The sequence below is a fragment of the Ursus maritimus genome, unplaced genomic scaffold (assembly GCF_017311325.1).
Source record: "Ursus maritimus isolate PB19 unplaced genomic scaffold, ASM1731132v1 scaffold_27, whole genome shotgun sequence".
NCBI lineage: Eukaryota > Metazoa > Chordata > Mammalia > Carnivora > Ursidae > Ursus > Ursus maritimus.
Window position 1 is genome coordinate 39,205,372 of NW_024425230.1, and position 26,883 is coordinate 39,232,254.

Here is a 26,883-nt window from a genome sequence, read left to right on the forward strand (position 1 = left end):
AAGAAACAAGTCCTTTAATCTATTGGCTACAGTGATCTTTATTTATTTATTTTTAAAGATCTTTATTTACTTATTTTACACAGAGAGAGAGAGAGAGCACGCACACAAGTAGGGGGAGCAGCAGGCAGAGGGAGAAGCCCGACGGGGGACTTGATCCCAGGACGCTGGGATCATGACCCGAGCTGAAGGGAGACGCTTAACCAACTGGGCCACCCAGGCATCCCTACAAAAGTGATCTTTAAACAGTAAGTTGTATATAATACTAATAGCAAAAATCCCCTCAAAACAAAAACTTTTACGCAAAAAGTACCCCTCAAGAAGGTCAATGGCAGATCTGTCATTGAGTTTTAAATTCCTTTTCATTCCCTTGCATAATATTGTAACATTCAGAGGCAAATTTGACCTCTGGTTTTATTATAAAAGATATGATTACAGGGGGGAAAAAAAAAGCTCGTATTCTGGTGACTTCATCTTTTCAAACCAAGGAAAGTTAAAACCCAAGAGAACTTACATAGCAAGCTTATTTTTACATTCTGATGTATTGCCATCAAATAAGCCAATTTTGGAAAATTAGAAGAACACCTGCAGAGTAAGCCTATGTCCTTTGTTAAATGGGGACAAGTACTAGCTTATTAAGGAAGAGCCTTTCATGTTTTTAGAACACCTCTATTGAAAAAGTTCTTTTTAAACTTCAAAAATACTGTTTTTAAATAAACAAAACTCTTCCTGTTCTCTAATCTTTACAACACTGAAAATTTGTACCCAAATTGTTTATAAAAATAGTCTAAAGATTTTCCCCTTTTTTTCCTTTTTTTTTCAGAGAGCTAGCGAGCGTGTGTGCATGCATGAGAGCAAGGGTGGGGGGCAGAGAGAGAATCTTAGGCAGGCTCCACACCCATCGCAGACCCCAACATAGGGCTCAAATGCATGACCCTGGGATCATGACCTGAGCAGAAATCAAGAGTTTCATGCAAAGTAAGCCACCCAGGCACCCCATTTTTTTCCCTCCTTTTTAATATTTAATCATAATTTCCTTTGAAAATGATTCAGTATCAATTTAAGTCCAAAAATAAGAACTTTATTTTTATTAGTTTTAGTTAAAACTGGTATTTGTTCCAGGTGTTTAAAATCTGAAATACCTGCATGGCACAGTCAGTTAAGCATCCAACTCTTGGTTTCAATTCAGGTTGTGATCTCAGGGTCTCAGGACTGAGCCCCATGTGGGGCTCATCTGCTTGAGTTTTTCCCTCTCCCTTTGCTCCTCCACCTCCCCCCACCCCCGGCACTCTCTCTAAAACAAATAAATCCTTTTTAAAAAATTTAAAACACAAGTCTTTTTTGTAGACAAATTGATTCACATTTCATAATATTTTTTTTGATACAGTGTCTTTTTTTTTTTTTAAGATTTTATTTACTTATTTGACAGAGAGAGACAGCCAGCAAGAGAGGGAACACAAGCAGGGGGAGTGGGAGAGGAAGAAGCAGGCTCCTAGCAGAGGAGCCTGATGTGGGGCTCGATCCCATAACGCTGGGATCACGCCCTGAGCCGAAGGCAGACGCTTAACCGCTGTGCCACCCAGGCGCCCCCCGATATAGTGTCTTAAAACATTACCCTGCCTAGTAGTTTAGTTTTATATTTTTCATTTTATTTTATTTAGTTTTAATATTCCTTTCATATTTTTGTATTCTCAGAAATTCAGTTACTACTGATATGGATCAGAGTCGACAAGACTATGCCAGATGTCAAAAGTTATCTGTTCAGCATTTTAAAACTATTAATCCAAATACCTATGTATGTAAGAAATCAAATAAAAGTTCCTAATTTTAATCATAGTTTCTTTTTGATACAATAATGTATACCACATACAATTCCATTTTTACTGACTGAAGAGAGAGGTTGGGGTGGGAGGAAAGGAACTATTACTTAACAGATAATAAAAGTGAACACTAGCCCTTGTGTGAACATCTTGGGGAGATTTTCCTTTTATAGAAATCTTCACTTACCACTAAGCTCAGTTTAACTGACTTATCTCCTAAAGGAGTAGGTTTGTGTCAAATCAAGATTATTCCTTTTGGTGTTGCTTTCCCTCTTTTGAAACAGTGACCCATTTTATGTTGTTCTGTTTGGTTAATATGTGCTTCTTCCGGATGTCCTGTTTATGTGAGAAGTGAAGGGAACTGCTCTGCAGCAGAGTGCCCCTCTTGGGAAGTAAATGAAACAGCTCACACAAGCCACGATTTACGTCTTCTTTGAGAAAGATGTTCTGTGGTTCTTTGGTCCTCCAAGATGATTGGAGGGCACAAAATTATAGATTTGGTGTAACCGTCCCCATTTCTGGAAGATATATAACAAAATACAATCTTTCCAACAATACAATATATTGCCTACTCTGCAACAGCCATTGTGTACTATGGAAGATATTATCTGACATATGGTTCCTGCAGTCCCCAAGGACATTTACAAATAACCTAACGTGCAGCAGGAAATTACAAGTATCCTAAGAACTATGAGTTTAGGAGAGATTACATCCAGCTACCACTGAAGCTGGGAGGGGGGAGGGGGGAAGAGTTCAGTGGTAACTTCATGAAGGATATGCTAAGATGGGATGGGGCAGAGTCTCTTGGAAAGGGTAAATAAGGATAAACTATAAGCCTCAGAGCATGTTTCAACTTCTTGAGAGCAGAGAGCATGAGGACAAGGAGCTTTAACATTAGCTAAAGTCAAAAGATTTTGACTACAAGCATAACAATAATCAAACAGGTTAAAACTAATGCACTGGGTTGCCTGGGTGGCTCAGCTGATTAAGCGTCTGCCTTTGGCTCAGGTCATGATCCCAGGGTCCTGGGATCGAGCCCCGCATCGGGCTCCCTGCTCAGCGGGGAGACTGCTTCTCCCTCTCCTATTCTTCCTGCTTATGCTCTCTCTCTCTGTCAGATAAATAAATAAAATCTTTAAAAAAACAAAACAAAACAAACTAATGGACCAATATTTTACCTCTGAAGCAAATCACTGAGTCTAACCGTTAAGAAACTTATGTGCAAGGAAACTTGATACACTGAAGTGAAATTACTGAAGCATACTAGAAAATAACACAAACACATTCATACAGAAAGAAGAAATCCTTTTTCATTTTTTTCTTAATCATGCTGAGGTGTGAGGAAAATGTTAATTTAGACAACAGCTTTATTAGTTTGCAACTATCACAAATTTCTTTTAAGGCATCAGTGTGATGCTACAGGGTGATTCCCTCGCATTTTGTTCTTAAACCTACAAATGATACCGTCATGTGACCAGCTGCAGTTCCCTGCCTGCATTTCAGAAGCTCTGAGCGTCCACATATTTGCAGCTCTGTATAACTTCACACAAAAGACTGGCAATTGTCCAAGAAGCCTCCGCCATGGTGTATATTCCCCAGGGTTCAAGATCTGCCATTTAATTACAATTCAGCCAGGAAACCACATGTACTTCAGCATATTATACCAACATAAAACAAATCACATTCCAATTCTAGTTAATAAAGGTACTCCTTCGAAATGCAGAAAGTATATTCTTATAAATGAAGACACTGAAGTATGTAACCTATATTTTTAAAGAGAGTTATCTTACTCCATTAATTTTTTAAATTTCCTCAAAGAGTTACTGTTTCCTCATAATCTTACCCATTGCAAGAAAACCCACTGCAAACTTGTTATAGCACACAGAGATTTAACTGTATTTCCAAACTTCCCCATTTAGCATTTCATGTGCACTGCAAACTGAAAATCAAGAAGAATGAATGTTTTCAACATCTGGTACATACAGTTGACATGACTTACAACAATGATTGTGAAATTATACCTAAAGAATGATCTTAAATTCTGCTCTCTAAAAGTCAGTCTTAAAGAAACATATGGTTCTGTCAATTAGGTAGCTATGTCATTCTAGTATGGAAAGGGGGAAAAACTAATGAGAACATTTTAACAGCCTGGCTAATACTTACCTTTCATAGGAAGGAACATTTTACAAGAGCAAATGATAATAAACTGAGCACTAGCCCGTGTGTGAAAATCTTGGGAAGATTTTCATTTTTATTGAAATTGTTATCTACCTCTAGCTTCTCTCTCTTCCAGGTCTAGACATCTTCCCCTGAAACAGTAGTGGTCTGAATGACTAAACCTTAAGGTACTTCATTCAATAGCCACAAATTAATAACGTTAAAACTGTAAAAATTTTAAAGATAGAAAGCCACTGACTCTTTCTTCCTTTTGATGGACATTTTTCTACAATAATCAACTAAGAATGATGTAGAAAAGATTAGCACAAAACTCCAATGGAGTGTAAATCAAAAGTGATATTTATAGACTTTAAATCCCCATTCCTATCCTGTATTGCTTTCATGTGACATTTAAGGGCTGGATAGCCAAAAAAGATCTCCAAAGTGATCTTCCAAATGGCTTTTTTTCCTTCAATGTCAAAAACCTTTTGACCTGACAGTAAGTTGATTAAAGCAAGTAAAGAACTATTCATCATAATTTACTAGTCAAGGAAAAAAATTTCCTTCACACTGAAGTTAAAACTGCAAAAAACACTGACCTTCTGAGCATAGCAAATGAATATGAATTATTTAACATCACTGTAACCTAAATAACCTAGTTCTAAGTAGTCACAAAAATCGATACTTATTTCATTGTCATTTATATGAAACAGACATGCATATTATATTACAAAGAGAGAACAGAGCCTCCAATCTCCTTTTAAAGGATATAATACTTAAAAAAAAAAAAAATAGCCTGAAAGGCTACACATGAAATTCTCAACATTTACCTACAGAGGAGAAGAGAATGGATCTGTGCTGGGAGAGGGGAGACCGTCAAAACAGTTTTTTAAACCAAGAAGTTACATTTTCAAGATTACATAACAAAATGTTAACTGGACAGTAAAAACATGATTTTTTTGTTTTGTTTTGAACACGACTGTTTATCTTATTATTCTTCAATTAAACACAAAACAAGAATAAGAAAAAGAATTATAAAGAACAACCACAAAGAAATACTTTTAATTGCCCTGAAGCTTATCAGGATGGACAAGGAAAAGAGCGGGTGGGAAAGAGGAGGCCCAGAAGCTGAACGGAACAATGCAGGGTAAAATCTAAATGAATGAGGACAGGCATTCTTGATGGCTCCAATCCCCTATGCATCCTAACAAAACTAAAAGGAGGTAATGGCAGCAGCAACTGGTTTAGAGATTGATGGGGGAGGGGAAAGAGTGAGGAAAATGAGAAAACACTTGCACACGCTGAGTAAGGAACATCATCTCCAGAAAATACTAATACTTACCAGTACGTACTGTAGCTACTGCAATCCATACACACTGTATGCTGAGGTTTATCTTGCTTTTCTGATTTCTTATGATTAGTTAAGGGTACTTGTGCATCTTCATAATGTTTTTTTGCATGGCCATTCACATACCTTATAAAACCCAAACAAAAATTATTTTAATCTAAATATTGCTTTGGAAGTTAAAATAGTAGATGATAATAAAATTAGATGACAATCAAATTAGAATGAGAAAGAATTCCTCCTTATAAGAGCATTCAGTCCTATAAGAGCATTCAATTTGTTAGTGATTAAGCTGAGTGCTTAAAATATGCTTTTTTGCAATCAAACATAACAGCCAACTTTTAATTACACACAAGATTAGGGCCAGGCAAAGAAAGGCTCATCTATGCAAATCAGTTTCAGTATCACGGATATTATCACTTATCAACTACTTTGCTGATGCTTTGGCTATAGGTTTTTTTCTCTTTTTTTAAGCTTTTCTCAGGCTGCTAACCAACTCAAGTTATTCTCAAAGGCAAGCTTTGTAAACCAAATCACTCAACCACTTCCCACAGGGCCACAGACTGTGTACTTGGACTGCTGCTTAATATAAAAGGTAAAAGTCAGATAGGGACACAGGATAATCTTCTCTTTCTCATCAATATGGCTTCAGATATTTTATCCAAATGCCCAAATAATTAGCTCCACTCATATGGAAACATGTTTGTTTAGAAACAATACAAGTACAAATCATCTTAAGCTTATATAATCTATTATTTCTTTAAAGGGACAAAGATAATCAAAGGTTGACTATATTCATAACAATTTTCTAACATTTTCCAACTCAGGTTTAATACATCAGTGTATTACAGAAAACAGAATGAAACTGAAATAATGCACGTGGCACACACCCAAATTCCTCTAAACCTCCACCTAAATACTGTACAATGTTGTGACTGGCCAGTACTGTGAAGACCCTTATAAGACAAAACTTCCCCGTTCCTAGGAAGTAATCAATTTATAGAAGGCACGACCTAATTGAAAACTCAGTCAAAACAAATATTGGTCAAATGAGGGGCGCCTGGGTGGCACAGCGGTTAAGCGTCTGCCTTCGGCTCAGGGCGTGATCCCGGCGTTCTGGGATCGAGCCCCACATCAGGCTCCTCAGCTGGGAGCCTGCTTCTTCCTCTCCCACTCCCCCTGCTTGTGTTCCCTCTCTCGCTGGCTATCTCTTTCTCTGTCAAATAAATAAATAAAATCTTTAAAAAAAAAAAATTGGTCAAATGGTACCAAAATAAACATACTCAGACAGTTAAAGTAACATTTTGTCATGAGGCGCCTTAATTATACCAGGAGCAACACTCACCTTGGGGAAAGTAGAACATTTGGGATAAACAGGGAGGATAAACTTTAGGCCCAGCCTCTACCCTAGGAAAGCTGGAAGCATCAGAGGCACTACTAACCTCAAACTTAGATTTTGATCATGTTTTTTTTCCTTTTTATTATAGTGTATATGGGTCCTCTGTCTACAAAAGTAAACTAAAATCAATTTTAAAATAAAATAATGATTAAGAGTATAAGCTCAAAAATTAGACGGCCTGTGTTCAAAAGTAGCTTTGTCACATGCTGGCTACGTGAGCTTAGATGAGTTACTTAACCTCTCTGCACTTAACATTTTCTCATCTGTAAAATGGAGAGAATAGTACTTGTATTTCACGGGTTGTTAGGTGATTAAATTAAGAAATTCATGGCTCAGAATGCATAAACGAATGAATGGATGTTGGTAATTATTTTATTCATGTTTTCCTTTATATGTGTAACTACTATTTATTCAGAATTCGAACAATATAATTGTTTAGAAAGCAGTGATATTAAGCACATACATAGTGTAGGTCAAGAAACACCCAAAGGTTAACTCCAAGGAATCGTACAGGTTCCATATCTAATCAGCTCAATTTACTATGCTCATATAATTTATACTGTGCCATGAGAAACAAAAGTACTATTTATAATGAGCACCTTCAAAATCAAAGAAAAAGCAATACTGAACGATGATAATAATAAGGCACCACTACTTTTAGGTCTTTGAAAACTGATCATCTGTGCATAGTACGTGTAGTTCATTTAGCCATCACACTGTAGTCTCTAAATGTACTAGATGTTTAAACGGTTACTGTAAGCGTCGCTGAAAAGCAAGTATATTACTGCTGACGTTAAGATTAGCAATGTTTTAGCTAATACTCAAATACATCACTCAGAAGTTAACAATTATGTATAAACCAGATAACATAAAAATAGCTATTTCCCTTATCTAATTTTAGATTTTAACTACACAATTTGGTCTAAAAAGGAAAAGCATCAATATATACATCACAGATTTCTAACCACAATCAAAAAGATTTGAAAAATAAACGGGATGATGTCGTGAAGGTCAACAGAATATACAACTCAAATATGCTACTGATAAATTGAAGGAATATTCAACTTAAGACTTTCTGCACAAAACTGGCCTCGAATTACTGAAAAAACAGAATCTTTGGCAATCAACACCTAGGATCACATGATAAAAGAAAATTAACCAATCAGCTCTGTAAAAAGAAGATCCAAATGCAAGCTACTCTTATTATCTGTTTAATCTACTTCATCATATTTCTCTGAAACTATGTTAAATTTCTAAATTTAAGACTGCTTGCAATTGGAAACAGACTACCTGCAGAGTCTAGAAATTTTTCAATTTATTTTTCCAAAACCTACTTAGAGAACTATTTGTTGCTTGCTATTAAGAACATTAACCTCTCCAATTTTTGGGTTTGTCAGGTCTTTTTGTTGGCATATGACCTTCAAGATTTAGGTCGTAGAGCACTATGAGACAACTGGAGAACAGAACTATATAAATTTTATTGCATTATAATTCTCACCTCTCAAAATCTAGGAGAGGAATCTGTCTCTTCAAGTGCAGAATTTAAGTGCTTCTACTTTTCTTCTTTTTTAAAAAAAATGTTATCTGTACAAAGTATTTTCAGGTTCCCCAAATCCTAGAGATTTCAAAACCACAACAGGCACAATTAAGATATGCAGTTAACATTTTCCAAAGGTACTTTTAAGTGTACATGGAAAAAAAAAAACTCAATTCCATGACTCAAAATGGGGAAAAATCAAAAGTTAACTGAACACAGATGCTCTCTTCATGCAATAAGGGTTTAAAAATAACAATGGGGAAATAGTCCTAATAAATACAATGTAGATTTCAGCCTGTGTGACAGTCATTCCCCATCCTCTTGCTGCTAAGCTATTAACTTCTAAGTAAATTCAAAGTGGATTTTCTATGTTAAAAAAGCAATAGAAATAAATGTGCTGTCAAGCTACAAGAATGCAAAGACTGAAATTTATTTGAGTTTGAGTTCGAAGAAAAAAGTTACTAAATAAAGTATTTAAGTAACATCATTTTGAAGTCAAGAAAGGGGAGGAAACACTCAGGCCTGAACAAAATTTGGAGGGTAGGAGGTGTTAAGTCCCTGGAAAGCAAAAATGTCTTAATGCAACAATGAAACATTTGGTACATTTTAGACAGCAATTAATAAAGAACTCCACAATGAGACCAATTTCAAGGGAATTCCTTTATCTATAAACATTTTGTTGTTTTGTTTTCAAAAGAATGCTGTGGTACCTGGAATGCGATTCAAAAATCAGTAAAGTTGGGGATAGTGTAGGTAATAGGTGAAACAAGATTGGCAATGTATTGATAACTGTTGAAGCTCAGTGATGAAAATAATGGGGTTCAATTATATTATCTCTATACTTTTGTATATGCTTAAATTTACCCTATTAAAAGGTTTAACCAATAGCCATAAGGTAAACTTTTATTTAAAGAATTCAAAGTTCCCTCATTTCAGCATTTCAATCAAATATTACTAGATTATCTGATCATCAAATTAATTCTTCTGAGTACCAACATAAAGGTTTTTCCCCCTAGATTTCCCTCAGTTGTGAGCAGAGCAAACAGACTCTACTGAGAAAGGGAAGACTTACAGAGAATTACATACAAAGATTAAGCAATGGTGCTAATAAATCCAAGTCACTAAAACTTTGACATAAAGCTTAAAGGCAAATTGAAAAAAGTAGGGTAGTGAAGTAATAAGGATGTCACCTACCTTCCACAGTGGACACTTGAACAAGTCAAACAGACCCAGGGACTTTTGTTGGAGCGGCACACTAGTGAAAAGAAAAATACACAATATACCAATTGTATCATGTTACTTCCAAGTTTCTCCCCTAATCTGTAATATCATATCCTGTGATTAAGTTATAAATTCCATGGCTGCTTAGGTGTACTGAAATCACAGATCCTGCTTTGTGAGTGCATTTACACAGAAAGGCTGCCTAGTTAAAGTTATATTGAAAAGAACTGAAATGCACGTCCACAACGGCTGCTCATTTTAATTGTTGACTCAACTCGAATAGTTCAACCACAAGTTAAACATATATGCTTTTTTCCTCTATTATTTATTTCTTTTTTACCACAATCTCCAACAACCTAATGACAGTCTATTTTCTCTTAAAAACATTTTTTTAAGTCTAATTTTTTAATCACATGTCCTTGCCAGGCAGATTATATGCTACTATAAATGACAACTCTTTGAGTTTACTTAATGAGAGGCATAACCTAAAGATACAATTAGGAAGACTAAATCCAGTTCTTCCCAAATTAATGTCTTGGTTGCATAAAATATAATTCTAAATATGACAACTGCATTTAATTCTTGCTGAGGGTATAATCAAGACATTAATTATTTTAGTTTTAGTATTACAGGGATGAGGCAGGCAAGAAAAAAATGAAAACTTTTAAAATACTGATTATAATTTTGCTTGCGGTTTACTCATTCAACCTAAAAAAAAAAAAAAAAGCCCAATAAACGTTAACAATGATTTTCAAAAGGGAGGGGACATTAAAAATCACCTGGACAGCTATTTCAAAATGCGTCTGTTCTACTCAGGCAGACATATCTACATTGGGGTCGGGACAGAGGATTTTGAGAAAAGTAGCTTCCCAGGTGACTACCTAATACAACCCCCTTGAGAACCACAAGTCCACATCCTAGGGGTATGAGAGGGGCACCACAGCACAACCGCACACTCACGAGGATAATAAATTCACGCCTGGTGCGTAGTATATGCTCAGTAAACACTTGTTGAAAGTTCCAATTTCCTCGTTGGAGACATCAAGCTCTTCCAAGTTCTGGTCCCTACTGTACTGCCCTTGCCTTATACATCACAACCGGCCTTTCTCCCTGTTCAGAAAAATTAACCAAAACTGGAAATAAAGTTCATCAAGAACTGTAAGCCCTTTCAATGTATAATGAAACATTAATAGGTCCTCCCAAAGGTATTTAGTTACAGTTTGACCTGCTGTTTACTTCTGAGTAGGATCCAAACTCTATGAAGTTACAGGTAAACTTAAAGATTTTTATTTGGTAGAGGTAGCATCTGTTCAGCACACTCCAAAGGTATTTACTACACAGTAGGACATGAACCAGTTTTACACTGAGTTTAGCAATTTATTTCAATGTTCTTTCTTTGATATCTGCATACACTCAATTCCTCAAATGCTCTTAGAATCAGCTTTCCCATCCTGCTGGTTTCCTCATTAATGAGTTAAATAAACCTCTGACATGCGTTCATTCTGTATTCGTATGGGAGGGAAGAGGTGGGCAAGGAAGAAGAGGAAAGCACAATGATACACTGCCCAAGGGATTCTGCTTGTCTGGCCAGCACCGGGCCCTACCTATTCTTGACTATGAAAGCTGCGTGGTAAAATTCCCTTCTGGCAAGCAAGGGTCCTACCTTTCCTTAGTGCATTCACACATTTACATTAACTGCCAGGGCCATCCTGAAGGCATTTGAGTTTTTTACTCAACTGGGTCCAATTTTATTATATGTGCATGTAAGCTACCTCACCAAAAGGCCAAGAATACCTGCCAAACTGCTAACAACAATTACTATAGGCAGGTACACGAAAAGACCATATTTGAGAGAATACTGTTGGCTTTTTATTTGTACACCCCCGTGGTATTTGATTTATATCAATATGTTTTTACAGAGGAGCATGAGGGAAGGGAGGGAAAAATAAAACAAGACAAAATCAGAGAGGGAGTCAAACCGTAAGAGACTCTTAATCATAGGAAACAAATGGAGGGTTGTGGATGATAGACATTAAGGAGGGCAGGTGATATAATAAGCACTGGGTATTATATGAGATTATGAAGCACTGACCTCTACCTCTAAGACCAATAATATATTATATGTTAATTAACTGAATTAATTGAGTTAAATTTAAAAAATTTTAAATATGTTTTTATAGTTAGAAAAGAAAAAGTATATTTTTTAAAGAAAAATAAATTAGAACACAGCTTACTTGAAATAGGTATTCATGATCTGAGATACAGTTTGGAGGACTGAAAAACTAAGAATATTATTGTTTTGTTCCTCCAGCAAATCTCTTTTCCTCTTAGCAAATACTAAGAAATATCATAACTCAATCTGGGAAAAAAAGCTGTTGAAGTTTAATATTAACCTGAAATAATTACATTACAATAGTAAGTTTAGGCCCAAGTTTTTAACTACCTAGAGTTTGTTTTCATTTTAATTATGAAAGATTTTTTCCTCCTCAAATGAGAAAAAGAAAATCTAGAGCAAAATCACTGTTACTTTGGTGTGTTTTCTACCAAGTGTTCCTATGTTCCCCCTTATAATTGGAAATATACACACAAGCACATACAATTTCATGACCTAATTTCTCGACTGTCAATATATTATTTTTTTTAAAGATTTTATTGATTTGAGAGAGAGAGAGAGCATGAATTGTGGGCAGAGAGACAGGGAGAAGCAGACTCCCCACCGAGCAGGGAGCCCAATACGGCCTGATGCAGGGATCAATCCCAGGATCCCAAGATCATGACCTGAGCCGAAGGCAGACACTTAACCGACTGAGCCACCCAGACATCCCTCCACTGTCAGTATATTAAATGCATTTCTGCATGTTATTGAATTTAGAACAGTGTACTCTATATCTATCTTATAATATCTCAATTACCTCAAAAAGTTTTATTAATTCTTTAATTTCTTAATTTCAAATTTTAAAATGGCACCCTGAGGCTGAGGGGAGAAAAAATTGGGGAAGAACTGCTTGACAGGTACAGGGTTTACTTTGGGATGACGAAACTGTCTTACAACTAGATAGAGGTCGTGGCTGTAAATGTACTAAATGCCACTGAATTGTCCGCTTTAAGATGGTTAATTTTATGCTATATAAATTGTACCTCAATAAAATAAGTAGTTAAATAAACAGGTACTTTAGACAGGGATGAGGAAAGAGAGCAAAAGGAAAAAAAGAACACTGACTTTTAAAAACTCTGCAAACAAATGACTGTGCCTTTTAGTAAATCTCAAGAGTTCCCTTTCTGAGTTAAGAAACCGGACTTCTTCTATCATGAATATTTATAATAAGAAAGTTAAAAATATGTGATAGGACAGTTAGTCTTGGCTATTTAAATGATAGTACTTTCTGAGGGCTTAATCCTTTAACACCAGAAAGACATCTGAAACCTAAAAAGCCACAGAGAATAGGGTATAATGAGGCATTCTGAAGCCATTTACTGGACTGCACTGCCGAATATTCACTGTTTATACATACCTTATCCAAATTAAGAACCTTTCATGTACCCAAAACGATTACAAAATAGGATGAAAAATATTGGCCTTAAATTAAACTAATTCTCAATTATTGTTAAGAATAGAACAGGACATAACATTAATAAAAGAACACTACAAATAATTTTTTTTAAATAAAGATTTTATTTATTTGACAGAGAGACACAGCGAGAGAGGGAACACAAGCAGGGGGAGTGGGAGAGGAAGAAGCAGGCTTCCTGCTGAGCAGGGAGCCTGATGCGGGGCTCGATCCCAGGACCCTGGGATCATGACCTGAGCCGAAGGCAGATGCTTAACAACTGAGCCACCCTGGCGCCCCCACTACAAATAATCTTAAAATTATTTATTTTATCACTTAAGGGGTACTGTCTTATAAAAGGTAGTCTCAACTTATACGCAGATGAGTTTCAAAAGTTTATCTGTAGGATGAACATATTTCACATGGAAACAGTATTAGAGGTTTCCAGGCTCTTCTATAAAACTCTACTTGCACCATAATATAACTGAAATAATGTACAGTTGACCCGGAACAATGCAGGGGTTAGGAGTCCCAAACCCCGCAGAGTTAAAAATCCACATATAACTTCTGACTCCCCAAAAACTTAACTACCAATAGCCTGTTGTTGACCAGAAGCCTTACTGATAACATAAGCAGTCCATTAACACATATTTTGTATGTTATATGTATTATATACCATATTCTTATAATACAGTAAGCTAAAGATTAAGAAAATCCTACAGGAAGAGAAAATACATTTACAGTATTGCACTATCTTAACTGAAAAAATTCACAGATAAGTAGACCCACATAGTTCAAACCTGTGTTGATCAGCTGTGTATATACATTTAAAACAAAACCACAAGTAGTCAGTAAAAATGTTCTTAAGCTATCCAGTGAAACATAAAAATATTAAGCTGAAGGGGTTTTTATTTTTTAAATTGTAAATGTTAGAACTTGCCAGAAAGAGTTATGAGGATGGAAACTTAGAGAAGTTCAAAAAGATAAGTATAAGAACTTATTAGGGCTCTTTTTATTACACCTAATTACACTTCAAGGTGATGTCACAGCAAGAAAGTTGGACTGTGTATTTCTCACACTGTTACCTTTGGCCACAACAGGGTCATTGGATCTCATAATGGAGTTCTGCCTTTTACTCAGAATATGTTGTCCAAGTACTCTTCCAGCAATCTCTCCCATTGCTTGGATTCTTCCAACCACAAGCTCATGTCCCTTTTCTAAGCTCAGGCATGTCAGCCTAGAAGTTGGTACTAACTAGGCTCCTTCTCCTCTCCTCCTTAAGCTATGGCCTCAGAAATTTCCTCTGGCCCTGTTCTCACCTCAGCCACAAGCTCTGCAATTTGGCAACGGATCCTTTTTGGAGGAAGAGGAGAGTCTTGATCCTCTCCTGAACTAGAGCCATTTTCCAGAAGTAGAGACTATACCACATATGCTGGGCAGGGGAGAGGGGTGGAAGCGCACCAACCTCTAAATCATGCTCATGGCGTGTCTTCTTCCTCAAGTCCCTAAAGCTTTAGCTCTCCTGGAAACCAGGAAGTGAGAATTGAAAGAGGTCGAGGGAAGGCACCCAAATGATCTAGAGACCAAAGTAGTTCTACTCCTATTTTGTAAAAGGAACGGTAGTATGCTCCTTTATCAAGAGATAAAGAAAGGTCTCAAACAAGGAATTTGTGCTTAAAGAGGTCTATTTACACACAGATGTTTTCAGGTTACATTCAAAGACAAGGAGTTCGTAAGACAAAATAGCATCTACACTTTCCACATAACCACGGGTCTTCAATACCCTTAGTATTCATTACATAGAACCTAACAATATAGAGTACATTTGATATTTAAAGCCTATCAACAACTCTCTGGGAATTTTTTTTTAATTAATTTATTTTTGAGAGAGACAGAACGTGTGCAACAGGGGGAAGGGCAGAGGGAGAGGAAGAGGAAGAGAGAGAATCTCAAACAGACTCCGTGCTGAGCACGGAGTCGCACAGAGGAGTCTGATCTCATGACCCTGAGATCATGACCTGAGCCAAAACCAAGAGTCGGACGCTCAAGTGACTGAGCCACCCAGGCATCTCTCTTGGAGTTATACATTTTTTCCTTCATAAAACATCAGGCACCAATGCTTATGACACAACTTAGTGTCTCTACATACAAAACAGCTCAAGCACACAGCACCGACAGGCAAGCCACTTACAGTGCGTCCAGTATTCAATAGTTGCTTCAACTGGTAGCAAGGCTCTTTACCTTAAGAATTCAGAAAGGTGAGGATCTGATGACCATGATTCTAGTCCTGGCTCTACCATTACCAGCTATAGAACTGAGAACATCACTACTATTCTGGGTCTATTTCTTCATCGTAAAATGAACACTCGGCAATAAGTATAGCCCCTCTAATCACAAAATTTTTCAAAGAACATAAGGGAAAAAATAAGTGAAACGATAATGTCATCCTCCCCTATAGACAAAAGTCTTCCAACTCCACTCTCCACCTAACTTAAAGGCTTAACTAACACAAGCATTAATTGCTAATGTAGTATAATTTTCTAAACCAAGGGTTTTCAGCTTTTTTTTCCCACCTCCGACCACTTGAGAGGCAAACACACTCCCACCACACTGCCCATCAGTAACAGCAACTCACTGCAACTGCGGGGATGGGAAGTGTGTGGAATCGCTGTACAAAACTGTTACAGACAAACACGCTGCTATGACAGTAAAACTCAGAACACCACTCCCCCAACACACACAAAATTTTTAAAGTGCAACACTCTGAAAATAATACCAAGCCAAAAGAAAACATCCATAATATAGGTTTTTTAAAAAGCAAGCTCACTTTTATCTACTTAATATTCATCTAAGACATATTATGTGCCAGGCACTATGGCAACCACTTTATAAATATTACTTCATTTAATCCTCTACAGTCCAATAAGGAAAAATACTATTCTTTGGCCTGTTTTACAGATAAGAAAACTGAGGCAGAGACAAGTTATATAACTTGCTAAGTTAGTGACAGAACTAGAAATAAAACTCTTTTTGAAGGCATAGACTGCTGTAAAGCAATAAGTCCAGAAGGTTGTCATTTTTGTTTTAAAAAGATTTTATACTATGTGTTTCTGTGTGTATATTATATGCCTCCATATAAAATTTTTAAAGTCTGGAAGGATATATGGTAACTGTTAATGGTTATGTAAAAGGAATGGGATGAGGGATTGGAGCCACATGGACCTACTTTTCACTACAGTGAATTTTTTCAGAAAACATTACTTCTTTTATAATAAAAATTTTAAATGGCTTAAATGTAAAAATACTGGTATTATAAAGTTGTCTTAATGAAACAGACTTATTCTAAATTATTAACCATGAGTGCTAAGTTAAAACAAAATCCAAGATTATAACTCTATGGGTTTGTAAAAATAAAATCAGTGAAAACAAAATTTTTGCAGCTGCTATTCAAAACACACACACACACACACTCCACAAAAATATCAATAGCAAAAGTGTTATTCCTCTTAAAACTAGAGAACAGGGCAGGATTATCATAAAAATTCTGTGAGCATTACAGTAAATATAAGTAGAACTATATTCTAGGACTAACCCAACTAATCCTCCAACTTATATGTTTTTAGATATTTAAGAGCAAGGCATATAATCTTCTTTATACCATAAATATTATTTGAACCATATGCTCACAAGCCTAGTCCACACTAAAAGTTCTGAATCTGTCCTATCTTCAACTTGAAAGAGGAGGAAAGGGAAGGGCACAATGACCAGAACTCTGTTCCACATCATCTGGGTTGAACTAGGCAGAGGCCTTAATCACCTGCCCTTGACTCTTGCCAAAAGAAATATTCCTTCTTTAACATAAAAACGTACCAAGTGACTAGGTTACCCTCATACAAATGTAACTGTTACTCTACAGACTCAAAATAAACATGTCAGAGGTCATGTGATATAATGAAGCAAGCATGGGCTTCAGGACCAACAGTTTTACATTTACCTTCTAGCTTGACACGTTCTTTTCTTCTATGACCTAAAGGAGCTGGTTCCAGAGGCAGCTTCCTCATCTGTGACACAGGACAAATACCACCTCTACCTCACATGACTGTGGTAAAGATTTCGTGAGACAAAAGATACGAAGTGCACAGCAAAGGGCCTAACAAACAGAAAGCACCAGTGACTGTTAGTTCCTTACCATTAAAAATATATTAAAAAGAATAAAATGGCTGGCAGGGGTTAATTCTGGTGGCTGCGATTATATGTAACAGTTAACGTATGTCCACATACACCATGACTACTAATTCTCAGAATTTTTTCTCTTAGTTTACACTCACTAAAAGGAACTGCAGCTGACAATTTCTTTTCACAGAAAAATTTCATATACATAAGTCACATTAAAGTCAGCAAAAATCTCTCAGAAACTCCTCCTATATCTGACCTAAAATTAAATTATATTCAAAACATCAAATGAATCAGATAAAATGCTCAATTTTAGGGGCGCCTGGGTGGCACAGCGGTTAAGCGTCTGCCTTCGGCTCAGGGCGTGATCCCGGCGTTATGGGATCGAGCCCCACATCACGCTCCTCCGCTATGAGCCTGCTTCTTCCTCTCCCACTCCCCCTGCTGTATTCCCTCTCTCGCTGGCTGTCTCTATCTCTGTCGAATAAATAAATAAAATATTTTTTTTAAAATGCTCAATTTTAATAAGCTTATTTCAAAATCAATTTAACTACTACAACCACCTTAATGTCAGAATCATTAAACTTTATACATCTAATGTAAAATAAATATATTTAGAAAGCAAATGCATTTCAGATATACATTCTGAGAGATGTGCAAAGAGGTTTAAACAATTTAGTAAGATGCTACTCAGACAAAATATTTAAGTACAGAGGCAACTTAAGTGTCAAAATCTTACTGAAATATACTGAACTCAGAGGTATTCAGAACAGAGATTAAATCCTGGTTCACCAATCTAATCAAACAAAATATACCTTGGGTATTCCAATATCCAATACAATGTGTTAGGCCAAGTCATTTAAAAATATTTTTTAATTTACTGATCTTTACTGAAGTATAGTTGACATACAATATTACACTAGTTTTAAGGTATACCATAGTGGTTCGACAGCTCTATACGTTATGCTATGCTCACAAGTGTAGCTACCACCTGTCATCATACAACACTATTACAATACCGCCGTGTATTCCCTATGCTGTACCTTTCATTCCCATGACTTAAACATTCCATAACCAGAACTTGTACCTCCTACTCCTTTTCAGCCATTTTGCCTGTCTCTCCACCCCTACCCTCTGGCAACCACCGGTCTATTTTCTGTTTATAGGCCTGTTTCTGCTTTGTTTTTTTAGTTTTTTAGATTCCGTATGAGTGAAATCATATGGTATTTGTCTTTCTCTGACTTATTTCACTTAGCATTATACCCTCTATCTAGGTCCATCATATTGTCGCAAATGCCAAGATCTCATTCTTTTTTATGGCTGAGTAATATTCCATTACACACACACACACACACACACACACACACATCTCCCACATATTTTTTTTAAGATTTTATTTCTTTATTTGAGAAAGAGAGAAGAGAGAGAACGAGCGGTGGAAAGGGGCAGAGAGATAGAAAGAGAAGCAGACTCCCTGCTGAGCAGGAAGCCCGATGTGGGGCTCAATCCCAGGACCCTGAGGTCATGACCTGAGCCAAAGACAGATGCTTAACCAACTGAGCCACCCAGGCGCCCCTTTCCCACATCTTCTTTATCCATTCTTCTATCAATCAACACTTGAGTTCCTTCCTCATCTTGGCTATTATAAATAACACTGCAATAAACACAGGGATGTACATACATATCTTTTTTGAATTAGAGTTTTCATTTTCTTAGGGTAAACAAAAATATTTTTAAATTTCTCATTCTTGTTTTAGCAAAGAAGAAAATAGGAATGATTTCAAATCACACCAGATTAAATATATGGTGATCAGCTTATTTTCATGTCCACCTTACTACCAGATTCTCTTTAAGAAGCAATGTCCTTGGCTCTTAGAGGCTAATTTTCAGACTGTGCTCTAGCCTACTTTTCCAGCCTTTTCCATGTCAGGACATGCATGAAAAATGATAACATCTGTATGGCACATGCACATAAGTTCAAAAGGCTTCTCAGGACTGTAAGTGATCCCCTTGGAGGCTACAGCCACCCTTAGGCTGCGATAATCATTATCTCAACATACGTATAATTCATTCATGGTCCCTCTGATGGGAAGCTGTGCTAGCCAATCTTTTATATGTAAGAGGAGGTCTCCCTTCTGCTGCAATGCCCACTTATTGGAACAACAGACTGGACGTTCCCAACCACCTGAGAGAGCCAGCAGTATTATCTGGGAATCCAAGTTGCCACTCCTCTGAAGATCTCAAGTTTATAATATTGACTAATGCCCTAAGACCTATCAGAGAAAACAGATGCCCATATCCCCATTTCTACCCTACGAATAACCACCATCTTGTCCTACTGCAATTCTGTGACCCCAGGCAACAGCCAGTCAGCAGCACAACATGAAGGAACCTAATATAAATTAAATAAAAAGTAAGACAGAAGTCCCAGAAAACAGTTCAGTCTGAGTACTCAGGTGGTAAAACAGCACTGATTAGTATGTACAAGGAGCAATCAACTGCTTAAAATGAGAATGGACAGGGGCGCCTGGGTGGCACAGCGGTTAAGCGTCTGCCTTCGGCTCAGGGCGTGATCCTGGCGTTGTGGGATCGAGCCCCACGTCAGGCTCCTCTGCTGTGAGCCTGCTTCTTCCTCTCCCACTCCCCCTGCTTGTGTTCCCTCTCTCGCTGGCTGTCTCTATCTCTGTCAAATAAATAAATAAAAATCTTTAAAAAAAAAAAAAAAATGAGAATGGACAGAGAACAGATCTGATGTAGCTGCTATGTACTGACTAAAAATGCTTTCAAGGGGGCGCCTGGGTGGCACAGCGGTTAAGCGTCTGCCTTCGGCTCAGGGCGTGATCCCGGCGTTATGGGATCGAGCCCCACATCAGGCTCCTCTGCTATGAGCCTGCTTCTTCCTCTCCCACTCCCCCTGCTTGTGTTCCCTCTCTCGCTGGCTGTCTCTATCTCTGTCGAATAAATAAATAAAATCTTTAAAAAAAAAAAAAATGCTTTCAAGGCCACTTCCAGATCTCTGATTTCAAGGTTTCCCAGACAGAAAAATAATTACAATAAAGCATTTCCCTTCAACTGCCTTAAATACATTTGTAAGACCACAGCAGATGGGAAGACAGGAGCAGACAGACAAATAGGTTGAAGTATATTATAAAATCACTTACACATTACAGCTCACACAACTAGAAAGTTGTGACTTTGAATCTTCCCTGTAGATACTCTTAATACAAAAATACATTTGTACCAGGCTATTAGTTGCAGCATTATTTGTAACTGTAAAATACTGGAAACAACCTAAATATAGGAGTCACAACATAGGAGAATGGTTGAAGTCTCACTGTGACACATCCACAAATGGAGTACTATGAAGCTGTTAAAAATAATAGTAAGGAAAATTTCCACAAACATAGAGTGATATACAGGATACACTGATAAATGAAAGAAGCAAAGTCCAAAAGTGTATACTTAGTTTGCTACCTTTTGCGAGAGAAAGATAAGAAAATACTCATTTTTCTGTTTTTTTTTTTTTTTTTTTTTTTTTTTACAAAAAACAAACCTAGAAAGAATAAATCAGAATAATTGTCGTAAGAATGGATGGCAATGAGTGAAAGGATTGGGTAGTAACACTTTTCAGTATAGTGTTACCTTCTGGAACTATGCTAATGTTTTACACACTCAAAAAAGAAAGTGAAAATCAGCAAGGAAGAGGTGAAAAAAATCTAAAGTGGAAATCAAACACAAATGAATCCAACTATACGTCAAATAAATAATGTAAGTGTATTAAAAGATGGAGAGAAAGTAACCCAAATGACTTTTGAACATAATACTTTATATATTGTCAGTACATAGACAAAAAGAACCATAAACAAATATTGAACTCTAGTTAAAAGGGGTTTCCTTTACAATGATATGGGTTAGCAGTTCTGGAATTACTTTCTCTATGGCACAGAGCAAAGAGTACATATGCTGAGGATAATGGGAACCAGATTTTCAATGTTGGAGGAGAGCATTACAAATATGAAAAGGGGCAAGACCAGACCTGTGGTGCTGAATTGGAATTACAAGTATTAATGTGAACACACACACACACACACACACAAATAGATATGGGCATGTATATTTATTTATATTTCTTAGCTCTTATCTGCTGAGAGATCTTAATTTACAAGCCTTATTCCCCACTAAATAGAATAAGGGATACTTGGAAAAATGGCTGATTCCAAGGCTGGGGTAGTCTGAGTACAAGATAAGCCTGGAGTGTCTTGTGTCCAAAAGAAAGGGCTCAAAGAACAATAGGGACGTGTCAAAATTACAGCTTAGGCTGCTCCCGCTAGTCAAATCTGTGATAATTTGGGCCTCAAAATAATAATGATATCACAGAATAAAATAAAAATCTATGAGTCCATACTAATACAATAAATTAATAAATAAATAAGTGGGAGAGAAAGGAAAGCTCTTCCTTACAGGATACCAATATATTTAGGAAAAATATAAGTTAAAAATTCAACACCTTAAAAAAAATTCAACACCTTGCAACCACCCTAGTAATAAGTGATTCAGTCAAAAATCATCAAGTTATTGGGTGAAAGTATGGTGAGGAACAGGATATATACATAAAATCTCAAAGTACCTCCCACAAGATACTTATTTATAGCAAAGGGAAAAATAGTAACTTTACAGTGGAATAACCTTGAAAATATTACCTTAATAATTGAAGTTAACATCACCAAAAATGAGACAAACCAACATCATATACCTCTTGATAAGATACCCTGAGAACACACAACATTACTTTTGTAATATTCTTACCAAAAAAAATGCACGACCCAAATCAAATCGTGAGGGAACATCAGAAAAACTCAAGATGAAGTACATTTTATAAAATAATTGGCCTGTATTCTTTAAATATATCACAATCTCAGGGGCATCTGGGTGGCTCAGTCGGTTGAGGGTGAGACTCTTGATTTCACCTCAGGCTGCAATCTCAGAGTCCTGGAATGGAGCCGGGGAAGGGCTCAGTGGGGAGTCTGCTTCCCTCCCCTCCCCTCTGCCCCTCCCCCAGCTCATGTACATTCCTGTTCTCTCTTTCTCTCAAATAAATTCTAAAAAAATTTAAAAAATAAATTTAAAAATACCATGATCTTAAAGATAAAAGCCAAGGAACTGTTCCAGATTACAGAAGACTAAACCATTATGACAACAAAATGAAATGCATGATATCCTGGATTAGATCTGGGGGAGGCAGGTAGGTGTGACACAAAGGGAAACTGCTGTAAAGGACATATATAAAGGACATTATTGGGACAACTGGAGAAATCTGAATATGGAATGTGCATTAGATAATACTACTCAATCAGTATTAAATGTCTGATTTTGACCAATATCCTATGCTTATTGAAAAGAAACTCTTTGTTCTTAGGGAAAAAACCAGTATTTATGGACAAAGGAATATTTTATCTGCAAATTACTCAGGAAAAATATATATAAACTGAGGGTGCATACATAAATAACACAAATGGGGCAAAATGTTAACAACTGGTGAATCTAGGTAACAAATCAACTATAGAGAACAAACTGATGGTGACCAGAGGGGAGGTTCGTGGGGGGATGGGTTAAATAAGTGAAGGGGATTAAGGAGTGCACTTGTGATGAGCACCAGTTGTTGCATGAAAGCGCTGAATCACTGAATTCTACACCTGAAACTGATACTACACTAAATGTTAACTAACTGGAATTTAAACAAAAACTTGGGGGAAAAAAGAGTAGATGGGAATTCTTTGTACTGTTCTTAGCAATGCTTCTTCAAGTATGGAATTATACCAAAATAAAATTTTTTTGAGATTAAAAAAATTTTATTCTTTATTTCCAATTAAGAACATTTATTTTTACCAAAACACAAGGGAAATGGTTAAATTATCAATGCGTAGAGCCAAAGAGTTTTATGAACCCAGCATTAACTCCACTAAACTGATGGATAATGAACTAATCCAGTAAAAATATTACAACATATTCATTATAGTAGTCCAAATGACCTTACACCTGCATTTCTTTTACATATCTAAAGTCTGGCTTGTGATTTGGCTTCCTAAACAGAGTCAAACCCTCTGGTTTACCTACTCTTTCTGCTGACTCTAATAATAGCAACAATATTTTGCTCTATCTGTAAGAGAAGGTAAATCTGAGTACGATCTTTTACTCAAATAGAGTAATGCAAAATTTCAGTTTTAATGATTTAACTATCTGAATGTAACTAATAAGATCCATTTTTGATAGGACAATGCATCTTGCCCTAAAACTGATTTAAAATATTTCATTTAAAAATAGACACTAAAGGGCGCCAGGGTGGCTCAGTCGGTTTGGCACTGACTCTTGATTTTGGCTCCAGCAGTGATCTCGAAGTAGTGGGATCCAGCCCCGGGGTCAAGCTTGGGGCTGGGTGTGGAACCTGCTAGGATTCTCTCTCTCCCTCTCTCTCTGCCCCTCCTCCATTCACACACACCCTCCTCTGCACACTCTCTCTCTCTCAAAGAAAAAAAACAGACATCAAATAAAACATGGCAAACCAACTTCTCTCTTATCTCCTCTCCCTCTTAATGTCCACAAAAATGACAATAAAGGACTTAAACAGATACACCCAAGGATAAAGAGAACATGTGAGGCAATCAAAGCACACAAAAGATTTCCACATGTTTTTGGAAGTCAGGAAGAAGTTAGAAGAGCAGTAATAATCTTGGTAGTGCAAAGGAAGCTACCACCTGACTGCCAGCAGAGAAGAATGCACGTGGGAGGTGGCCCTGGGCTCAGGGACACTGGGCACAGCAGACAGCAAGGGTAAGGACGGGATTGAAAACAATGGGCGCCTGAGTGGCTCAGCTGGTTAAGCCGTCTGCCTTCAGCTCAGGTCATGATCTCGGGGTCCTGGGATCGAGCCCCGCATTGGGCTCCCTGCTCAGGGGGAGCCTGCTTTCTCCCTCTCCCTCTGCCTGCCGCTCCCCCTGCTCGTGTTCTGTCAAATAAATAAATAAAATCTTAAAAAGAAAGAAAGAAAGAAAGAAAGAAAGAAAGAAAGAAAGAAAGAAAGAAAGAAAGAAAACAATGGATCTAAGGGCTGTAAGGAACAACTGAATCATGGAACTTCCTACACCCTGATGTCAGAACATCAGTGACCAGGCGTACAGCCCCTAGAGTGAAGACTGAAAAACTGAACGGAACTATAAAAGTTCTCATACAGACATCTTCTTTGTTACCTCCAATGAAGAAGATGGCTTGTTCCCCCATCTCACAGTGAAGCCCACTGACAGAGCTTTTTAGAGCCTCACTCTTATACGAAGACAGACAGACAAAGATAAAACAAATCCTTGAAAAGACCTCTAGTCTGAGACAATTATTTTATTTTAAGGTTTTATTTATTTATTTGAGAGACAGAGAGAGAGAGCACAAGTGGGGTGAGGGGTAGAGGGAGAAGAAGACTCCCCCTCAGCACTGAGCCTGACTACACAGGACTCAGTCCTGGAACTCCAGGATCATGAGCTGAGCAGAAGGCAGACACTTACCTGACTGAGCCACCCAGGCGCCCAGAGAGAATCATTTTAAAAAGAAAAAGAGGAAGGGGCACCTGGCTGCCTCAGTTGGTAGAACATGCGACTCCTGATCTCAGGGTAATGAGGAAAGAAAAGAAAAGAAAAAGAGGAATCCAGAGGAAACAAAAACAACGCAGCGAGCACAGAAAAACTTTAAAACAAACAAATTCTAAAACCCCGGAGTAAGGGGAAAAGATACTGCAAAACAATAGCAACAGGATGTATGAGGAAGCAATGATCAGAAAAATGAGAAAAAGCTCTTGAAAATTAAAAATAGGATTAAATATCAAAATTCAATGGAAGGCAGGGGGAGAAAAAAATCAAGGAAATAACTCAGGAACTAGAACCAAAGGGCAAAGAAATAAAAAGATAAGAAAATTGCAGGTTCTATCTAGGACACCCAACATTCAATTAACAGGAGTTCCAAAAAGAACAAATTAAGAGATGTAAGTATGGGAAGATAAGTGTGCTATCAAACAGAGAGCCTGAAAGGCCCCTTGAGTACCCATCACAAGAGAAGAAAAACTACCCATGCCACACATCACTTTGAGATTTCAAAACACTAAGAAGAAGAATATCCTCAAAGCTTCCAGAGAGAAGAAAGGATACACAGTATATGAAGGCACAGTAATCAGAGCGGCATTGGGGTCTCAACAGCAACACTGGACGCCTAAAAACAAAGGAACAACACTTTCATATTTCTAGGAGAAAAATAATTTCTGATATTCTATAGCCAGTCAAGCAATCAAGTACGAAATTAGAATAAAAGTGTCAGACTTGCCTGGGGTCAAAAATCTGCCTCCTATGAGAAAGGAACTAGATGATGTACTCCAACAAAACAGCCTAATAAACCCAGGAAGAGAAAAACATGGGACCCAGGAAATGGGAGATCTAATACAAGAGAAGAGCAAGGGAATCATAGAGTAAAAACTATCCAATAGGCCTAGAGAACAACTAGTTCAAATGGAAGGAGGAGGACTCTGGAAAGGAGGTATTCAGGGGGAAAAAATAGTACTAAGAGATTATCTATCAGCTTAAGTGTTTGAAAAATAATATTCAGAGACATATGACAGATTTATAAGTATATTGGGAAGCAAATATATACAAGGTAAACTTTTTTAAAAGGGCATTTATTGGGGCACCTGACTGGCTCAGTCAGTAAAGCACACAACTCTGGATCTCTGGGTTGAGTTTGAGCCCCACGCTGGATGCAGAGATTACTCAAAAATAAAATCTTAAAAAAAAACTTTTTAAAAAGGCAATTATTAACTCAAGGAAAAATAAAATTCAAGAAAAAGTCATCTCCATGTTAACCAAAACTCGTAATCTAATTATACTGAAAAAATGGAAAGAGGGGCAGAAGGGAGGATGGACGGTACAAACACATTAATGTCCTCATTTACCACAGCAAGATGTCAAGAGATAAAGCCTAAAAGCAATAAATTAAGAAATAACAGTGTATTACTTAGAAGTACAGGTATTGGGGTGCCTGAGTGGCTCAGTCAGTTAAGTGTCTGCCTTTGGCTCAGGTCCTGATCTCGGGGTCCTGGGATGGAGCCCCGAATTGGGAAATCTGCCATTCCCTCTCCCCTCCCACTCATGCTCTCTCTCTTGCTCGGTCTCGCTTTCTCTCAAATCGATAAATAAAATCTTTTTTTTTAGGGGCGCCTGGGTAGCGCAGTCGTTAAGCGTCTGCCTTGGGCTCAGGGCGTGATCCCGGCGTTCTGGGATTGACCCCCACATCAGGCTCCTCTGCTGGAAGCCTGCTTCTTCCTCTCCCACTCCCCTGCTGTGTTCCCTCTCTCGCTGGCTGTCTGTCACATAAATAAATAAAATCTTTAAAAAAAAAAAAAATCTTTTTTTAAAAAAAGTATACAGGTATTTACCTGCATGAGAAAGAAAACTAAATAGACCTTAGAGTCTGTGGACAGTAAGACTGAGGGTGGAGGGGTAGGCAATCACTTCTGTGGTTTAAACCTTCAGATACTGGGCTGCCTGGGTGGCTCAGTCGGTTAAGTGTCTGCCTTTGGCTCAGGTCATGATCCCAGCGTCCTGGGATTGAGCCCCGCATTGGGATCCCTGCTTAGTGGGGAGTCTGCTTCTCCCTCT

At 37.4% G+C, this 26,883-nt stretch overlaps 1 protein-coding gene and 1 long non-coding RNA gene across 4 annotated transcripts in view; one reads left to right on the plus strand and one right to left on the minus strand.

Moving 5' to 3' along the window:
* The window catches only part of USP3 (ubiquitin specific peptidase 3), a 98,478-nt gene that overhangs the window by 60,403 nt on the left and 11,192 nt on the right, over nt 1-26,883 (minus strand). For 2 of the 3 annotated variants that reach the window (XM_040643137.1, XM_040643138.1), the window contains exons 2-3: nt 9,450-9,510; nt 5,317-5,448 (exon numbers count right to left, since the gene is read on the minus strand). In XM_040643137.1, the coding sequence (XP_040499071.1) occupies nt 5,317-5,448; nt 9,450-9,510 (193 nt within the window). Of the gene's footprint in view, nt 1-5,316; nt 5,449-8,216; nt 8,334-9,449; nt 9,511-26,883 lie in introns of all 3 variants that reach the window. The other variant, XM_040643139.1, reaches the window with a different exon arrangement.
* On the plus strand, nt 156-1,828 carry LOC103679103. The gene is made up of 2 exons (XR_572846.2): nt 156-245; nt 1,693-1,828. It is a non-coding gene; the product is annotated as an uncharacterized LOC103679103 (long non-coding RNA).